Source organism: Mus caroli, chromosome 12, assembly GCF_900094665.2.
Source record: "Mus caroli chromosome 12, CAROLI_EIJ_v1.1, whole genome shotgun sequence".
NCBI lineage: Eukaryota > Metazoa > Chordata > Mammalia > Rodentia > Muridae > Mus > Mus caroli.
The window spans coordinates 105,277,020-105,285,295 of NC_034581.1; the positions used below are offsets into that span (position 1 = coordinate 105,277,020).

At 46.1% G+C, this 8,276-nt stretch overlaps 1 protein-coding gene across 5 annotated transcripts in view; it reads right to left on the bottom strand.

Moving 5' to 3' along the window:
* Mok (MOK protein kinase) overlaps window positions 1-7,440 on the bottom strand; it is a 34,552-nt gene extending 27,112 nt beyond the window's left edge. For 2 of the 5 annotated variants that reach the window (XM_021179098.2, XM_021179097.2), the window contains exons 1-2: window positions 7,247-7,338; window positions 550-664 (exon numbers count right to left, since the gene is read on the bottom strand). In XM_021179098.2, the coding sequence (XP_021034757.1) occupies window positions 550-664; window positions 7,247-7,253 (122 nt within the window). In that variant the 5' untranslated portion in view covers window positions 7,254-7,338. Of the gene's footprint in view, window positions 1-549; window positions 665-7,246 lie in introns of all 5 variants that reach the window. The other 3 variants (XM_021179094.1, XM_029484442.1, XM_029484440.1) reach the window with 3 other exon arrangements.
* Between the last annotated feature and the right edge of the window lie 836 nt (window positions 7,441-8,276).

An 8,276-nucleotide genomic window follows, 5' to 3' on the forward strand; every position in this document is an offset into this window, starting at 1 on the left:
GGTGGCTCACAACCATCCGTAACAAGATCTGTTGCCCTCTTCTGGAGTGTCTGAAGACAGCTACAGTGTACTTACATATAATAAATAAATAAATCTTTTAAAAAAAAAAAAAAAAAAGTGAAGCATCACCCATCAGAAACTACAGTTCTAGAATATAATTCCATTTTCCACAAACAGCAGCTGGTCACTCCCAGAGATTACACTTCTCTATTCCTATATGAAAATTATTTTTTCCAATATATTAATACATTAATTGATTCATATAAATAAATTTCAGGAACTCTAATTTTGGGTTTGACTTACAAAAACCCAGCATAGTATAACACACTTTTACAGCACACACCGTGTGTGGTAGTCACTGACATTACCACCAACTTGGACAAGAGAAAACCCCAGTGAACTGAGCACATTAGTTCACGGTCTTAGCTGTCCAAGGACATCTGCTTACAGCTTGCACACTAGTGAGTAGCTACAGTCTTCCCACTAGCATTAAGATGCCTTCCTGACTCACCCATGTCTGTGCAGTCTGGAATGCGCCTGGTCACGTACCTTTCAAAGTGCTGCTTCATTTGTTTGCATGCATAGTAATTCCCATCTCTCAGACTCTGCATCTTCATAACTTCAGAAAACGTCCCCTCTCCTATCTTGCCAATTGCTTTGTAGTCTACAGGTAAAAATAAAGTTTAATTTATGAATTTCTTTCATATTTACTTCCCCACTACAGACTTTTTCCTCTGCGTAATTTCACAACAACACTGTGGCTCAGTTCTCCTAGCTCATCTGAGCTCCAGAGCAGGGCTGTGCTGGCTCCCTGGGCAGGAGGATGCCATCACTGCATCCTGACCAGAGGTGTGAGGCCTCTAAATGGCTCTAGATGGAGCGGAGAGGGAGGGACTGGACGAGGGCTGCTGTGGCCCTGGGTAGATGTCAGTGTCTGGGCAGTCTTCTGAAATTCACCCTCCTCGCTCCTACAGAGCCTCCAGGCCATCTGCAGCAGTTTCCTGAGCTTTTCGCTGGCCTAATTTTCTAAAGGCTGCCAGCAGCTGCCCCTGATGTCGCCGCTCCCAGCACTGAACTATCCCTGGCAAGTGTTTGTAAGCCTCTGACCTGCTGCGTGGTGCCCCTTCCTGCCTGCACTCTCTCGAGTAGTTTGTCTTGCCTGACTAGCGGCAAGTGGGAAGCTTTATATGGACCACGCCTGTGACCAAAGCTGCCAGCAGCTGCCCACCCACTGCTCTGGACGTGGCAAGCAGGACCTGTCCACTGCTGAGTGTTCACAGCCTACCAGACTAGGGACAGTGACAGGGAGAGTCAGTTTGGATACAACAGCAAAGGGCTCAGTGGAGAGTGCTGACCTAGCACATATGAGGCCCTGAGTCCCATCTTTTGTACCACAAAAGACCAAACCAAACTACACGAGAGCAGATATGGTAGGAGAAAAGTTACTACCAGTGGCAGAGCTTCAAGGAAGCGCCTGTGAGTGAGAAGCAGAGGAAGAAGCCAGGAGGACAGCATCATATCGAGGACATGTGTGGGAACAGCCTCAGAGAAGCAAGCCTGCACTAAGCCTCCTTGACCATCAGACCCAGACTGCATCCACACCACACAGCCTTGCCTTGGCCCAGCCCTGAAGAAGACCTGCGTATCACTGTAGCATGTGAAGCTTGCAGACTCTTCAGACTTCCTTTGCTGTTTGTTTTCAGAGACAATGTCTCTTTATGTAGTCCTGGAACTCACACTGTAAACCAGGCTAGCCTCTAACTCAGAGAGATTTGCTTGCTTCTGCCTCCCAAGGGCTGGGATTAAAGATGTGTGCCATCTGGGCTGGAGAGATGGCTCAGTACTTTACAGTACTGACTGTTCTTCCAGAGGTCCTGAGTTCAAGTCCCAGCAACCACATGATGGCTCACAACCATCTGTAATGAGATCCAATGCCCTCTTTCAGCATGTCTGAGGACTTCTACAATGTGTGTGTGTGTGTGTGTATATATATATATATATATATATATATATATATATGTAATTCTTTTTTTTTAATTTAAAGAAATAAATAAACAAATAGACAAGGCACCATCAGGCCTTGCTTGAAATTCTGACTGTTGTTGCTTTTTGCTTTAAATAGTGTTTTTTGGGGGGGAGGGAGTTGGGTGTTTGTTTGTTTGTTTGTTTGTTTTTTCGTTTGTGGCAAGGTTTCTCTGTGTAGCCCTGGCTGTCCTGGAACTCGCTCTGTAGACCAGGCTGGCCTCAAAGTCAGAGATCCCCATCCACCTGTCCCTATCTCCCCAGCACTGGGATTAAAGGACTATATCATCACTGCCTGGCTATTCAAATAATTTTATGTTATATGTATGGGTGTTCTGTCTGTCAGGAGAAGAGGCTGCTGGATCCCCTGGAAAAGGGTGGGACATCTGCTAAGATGTCCAACAAATATATGTATTCAGTATAGGGCATGCCACAGCTGATGGGAAAAACAGAGCAGCAGCCAGCAGCAGTGCCCAGACATCCTCCTCCTCCTAGGACAGGGAGGTGCGAGCAGCATCTGCATCCTGCTGACTCATTTCTGCGTGAACATTCCAGTTATCACACAGTACTTGCACAGGTAGGAGAAAGGCTCTGGAAAGAGTCTATACTTCCGCAATTACTGTTTTTCACTCCCAGGAGACATCTCCGCAGATGAACAGAGACAAATACAACTGTCACATGTCACAATAACAAGACTAAACTAGAAACTTATATCAAGATCATCCCCTAATATTAAAGAGCTATTATGAAACATATTTTGCTAACTGTACTTTCAACTACTAATTAGAAATATAGGAAAATGTGCGACCTGGTGCCAAGTGAAATAAAAGACTAGCAATGCACACACTCACATGTGCACAGGAGAACACACACGTGCGCACAGGAGGAAACTGAATGCAAACCCGAGTGTTTTACATTTGTATCTAGGTAGGTATAAAGGCAAGCTTACTGTTGTTCCGGACCCTTCTCTATATTGTTAATGTTCACAATGTATGGATTTATCAATGTATGTAAAGATGTGGATTTCAAGACCTTTAAGGAATCTCCTGGCGTAGCGCTTACCACCAACAGAAGAGAAACTCAGAAAGAACATTCTTAAAGATGAGATCAGTGCACAAAGGCCGTCCATGGGCAGCTGTGGAGCACTCAGCTTCAAGAGGAGGGCAAACCTGACACAATAAATTCCAAAAGTGCATTTCATCACAAGTAAGGTAAGCAGCCTGCTTTGAATACGAGAAGAAAAAAAAAGTTGCCTGTGAACGTTAAGATAGTGAAATACACAAACTCAGAGTGAGGCAGCGCCTCGCTAGCTCTGGACCACTGACCCAGCAACAAAGTGAACTGGATCCCCTACTCATGGCTGGGGCAGGCAGATAAAGGGTCATTTGTTTCTCCCTGGCTCTGCTGGCAGCCATGATGTCTGGGGTATCAAACAAGAATGAGAGGTGGGAGGAGAAAAAGCAGCAGTAGCCCTAGGAAAACCACCCAGGAGAAGCAGCTTTCCCTCAGGGGACCCTGCTGTGTCACACACTTCACAGCTACCCAGAAAGGCCCAGGCAGTGCTAGGGAGGGGGACTAGAGCTGAGCTATGGATAACACATGTCCCACCCCACACTAACGGGAATAATCAACCACCCAGGAGAAAACACAAGCGTCAAGGACAGAGAAGGTGGACCACGGAAAACAGAGGAATCCATTTGCACCAATTAAAATTCTTGTCCGTTCTTGTTTAATCAAATCTGTGTCTGTGGAATTGGAACCTATTAGCACTTGAAAAGTAGAGGTAAAATTTGCTTTTGTGGAACCTGTGGTGTGCAAGTGTGAACACTGTCTTTCCCAAGTTGTAGGGCAGGTCATACCGTCAGTATAACCAGCTCCACCTTAGGGTAAGAAGGGCTGAAGGATGTTAGCTGTTAGTACAGCTAGAATCTGCAGAAAAAAGGGACTCCATCCATTTGAATTTCTTTGGGAGATTAAGTGTTTCAAACCACATTACCAAAACCAGACCAGGACTTTCAACAAAGAGGGCAGTACCATACTAATTATTTCTGTAGTGAGCAACAGTGACATCATGGCTGCCAGCAGAGCCAGGGAGAAACAAATGACCCTTTATCTGCCTGCCCCAGCCATGGGTAGGGGATCCAGTTCACTTTGTTGCTTTGTTGTTGAGTTTGTGTATTTAACTATCTTAACGTTCACAGTCAACTTTTTTTTTCTTCTCATATTCAAAGCAAGGATGCTTACCTTACTTGTGATGAAATGCACTTGTGATGAATTACCAAACATGGTGGGAAAAAAAAAAGACACAAAATTATTCAAAAACCTACAACCATTTACATCTAAACCACGTCCACTAAACCCAGGCAACTGACTAGGAATTCGTGGCACTGGCAAACCTGCAGCAGCCATGAAAATGTATATTCCAAGTGTGTACACACACAGAAAACCCACACACTGCGAGAATGCTAAACAGGTCCATGGCTGCTCCAGCTGCTCTTTTCAGAGCACACTGACTAAACTTGTTCTCTTCTTTAAAAAAAAAAAAACCTCTGATAGCATGGCAAAGCATGTATTAGGGTGCATAATTTTGCAGGTATGATTAAATAATCCATTAAAAAATTCACACAAGGGCTGGAGACATGGCTCAGTAGTTAAGAGCACCGACTGCTCTTCCAGAGGTCCTGAGCTCAATTCCCAGCAACCACATGGTGACTCACAACCATCTGCAATGAGATCTGATGCCCTCTTCTGGTGTATCTGAAGACAGCTACAGTGTACTCACATGTATAAAATAAATAAATCTTAAAAAAAAAAAAAAATCAGACAGGCCAGGCAGTGGTGGCACACACCTTTACTGCCAGCATTTGGGAGGCAGAGACAGTCGGAACTCTTGTGAGTTCAAGGCCAGCCTAGTCTACAGAGTGAGTTCCAGGGCAACTGGGGCTACACAGAGAAACCCTGTCTCAAAGAACCAAAAACCAAACCAAACCAAAAAACAGTCTAGAGAGGAAAAAGTAAGGACTCTAATTAGATCCAGTAAGGACAAATGTCTTCATGTAAGGATTGGATAAGCTCATCTTCTCTCTCGAGTTGATGTTTTCCATCCACTGGGCCAGCCAGACACTCACTCCCAGTCTGCATGCCAGACACAGTGGTGTCTTACACACACACACACACACACACACACACACACACACACACCGTCTTACCTGGCCCCTTCAGCATCCTCAGCATCCTCCCTGGAGATTGCTGTCACTACACCTGTTTGAGGATGAGAACTGAGGGGGCTGAGAGGCGGCAGGGACTCCTGAGGCTGTGGGTCTGCCTAGCTCCGTGCCAGGCTGCAGTGTCCTCCATCTCCAGAGAGGATGCTCTTAACTTTACCCTGGGACACCTTGCCACTCACTATGCAAATGACTTACAAGGCAAAGGAGGAGGACAGGAAAACTGGCTAAACCTGGGTGTTACCAAAAATTTGGCCACAATCCACTTTCTGGAGGCCTAGGGTGGTGATGGCACATGCCTTTAATTCCAGCACTTGAGAGGCAGAAACAGGCTAATCTCTGAATTCTAGGCCAGCCTGGTCTACAGAGCTAGTTCTAGGGTAGCTTTGGCTACAAAGGGAAACCCTGTCTTGAAAAACCAAAATGAGCCGGGCGGTGGTGGCACACGCCTTTAATCCCAGCACTTGGGAGGCAGGAGCAGGCAGATTTCTGAGTTCGAGGCCAGCCTGGTCTACAGAGTGAGTTCCAAGACAGTCAGGGCTACACAGAGAAACCCTGTCTCAGGAGAAAAAAAAAAAAGAAAAGAAAAGAAAAACCAAAATGAAATAAAATAATTACGTAGAGCCGGAGGGGTGGCTCAGTGATGGAGAGCACTGTTGCTCTTGCAGAGAACTGGGATTTGGTTCCAAGACCATGGTGGCCCACGAATGACTCTAACTCCAGTTCTAAAGGACTCCAGGCACCAGTGACTGTGTCCACATGCCACACAAACATACATGCAGGCAAATATATATATACATATGTATATATATATATAACTTAAAATTTTTAAATTAATATTTACATATATAATTTGCATTTTATGATGTGTCTATTTTTAAACTTTTCTTAATTTTTGGTTTTTTTTCCTCTTTAAGTGTGTCTACAGGATCTGTGGTGAGAGAGAGAATACTAGAGAGAAGGGGGTGGAGGGAGAGAGAAGATACCATAGCTTGGGTGAGAGGAACACCTGTAGTAGTGTCTGTGGTGTTTAGCACTGCATATGCCTGAACTGCGAGCTCTTTGGGAATCTCTTATCTCGGTTCCCATCTCACCATAGGCATGCTGGGATTGCAGGTGCACGCTACTGCATCAGAGTTTTGTTTTGTTTTGTTTTGTTTTGTTTTGTTTTGGAGACAGTTTCTGTCTAGTAGGCTTGGCTATCCTGAAACTTGTTATACTGATCAGGATGGCCTCAAACTCATGGAAATTCAACTGCGTCTGCCTCTTAAGTGCGGGGAATGAATGTGCCCGTCACTCCCCTCAAGACCACATTAATCTTCTTTAAAGGGAGTGACACAGTGACACAAGACTGAAGGGTGAATGAGACGACTTATTTTTAAATGTTATGTCATTTATGGTACACAGAAATGACTGCACTGCAATTAAAATGTAGTTTAAATTTGATATTGTAACTACAGAGAACACAACCTAATCTTCACGGTAAGAGACTGCACTTCTGGCTACACTATCACAGGCAATCATAACCGTGTATCTATGAAAATCAAACAGCGGTCCCAACAAAACCGACTTGTCAAGTCGCATTTGGACTCCAGGTTACCCACAAACCCGGCACTAAGTCCAGTTTTCCAGTCCTTCTATTTTCTAGAAAAACTGCCTCATCTCCCAACTTCTAAGCAACCGTTTTACATTCCGCTAAAAGGATGCTTTCAGAACCACGACTGTTTAGCTCAGAAAGTAAGACAGGCGGCCCAGCGCGGCTAAAGCCGCTGTCCCGCAGGGGCGGGGAGCCACCGTGTGAGCGCTCAGAGCCGACGGCCAATGTCTGAGATTTCAGATGCGATCCGACAAACGAACGAACGAACGAACGAATGAGCGAGTGAATGAACGACATGACACAACTCCCCGAACTCCAGCAGAACCGGCTGCCTCGCCCCGGGTACCGGCGGCGCCGCCCCGCAGGCCCCGGGGACCCTCAGCCCTTCTCCGGCCCCACTCACTCTTCATCCTGAACGCGGATGACGCCGTCAGCCCCTGGACGGCCCCGGGCCGAAAAGAAAAGAGGAGACTGTGGTACCGGCCTTCTCCCTTCCAGAGGTGGCTTCCGGCTCGAGGACCTTCGCGGTGGTCCCGGGCTGGGGAGCGTTAGGATCCGGCCGCCATATTGTATTCCTGTCGCCCTAGCAACCGCCAGACCCTTCGGAGGGAGGGGCGTTCCTGAGACAGGCGTTCACGCATGCGCGAAGGAGAGGGTTTAAAAACCGCTGCCCGTTCACGCATGCGCGGTGCAGCCTGCCGCCTCGGTTTGGTCGCTATGCAACCTCTCGCTGCTTTAAATTTAATTTCTTACCTTAGTGAGTAGGCGACCTTGGTGGGACTGACTCTTCCCAGCTCTCCCGAGAATGTAACGAGAATGTAACGATGTTGAACCAGACGAGAACAATTTCCTTGAGCTTTAACTGCCTGTAACACTAGTTGGAGCCTGTTCTTGACAACACCTACAGTTGAGCATCAAAGCAGCCTGATAGCTACTGCTGTGTAATTTGTAAGTTTTACTGCTTAATTCAACAAACATTTACTTTGCTAAAAGTAGTGTTGCACGCATTGGAGATATAATGAAAAGCGACCTAGACGAGATACCTAAATTCTTGTTACTGTAAAGTGAGGTTGAAAAATTCTCACCCTGTGCATTTAAATTCAAAAAGAAAAAGAAAAAAAAAGTCATGTGGGTTGTCTAAAAATAAACTGCATTTAAATTCAATAAAGAAAGAAAGAAGCCGGGCGTGGTGGCGCACGCCTTTAATCCCAGCACTCCGGAGGCAGAGGCAGGCGGATTTCTGAGTTCGAGGCCAGCTGGTCTACAAAGTGAGTGCCAGGACAGCCAGGGCTACACAGAGAAACCCTGTCTCGAAAAACCAAAAAAGAAAGAAAGAAAAAGAAAAATCCTCACCCAAGTGGTCGCAGTGAAGACTAAATGAGATGTCCCTGGTGTCCCACCCAATTCCTAGGGGCTGTTGCCTAAGGCTTGAC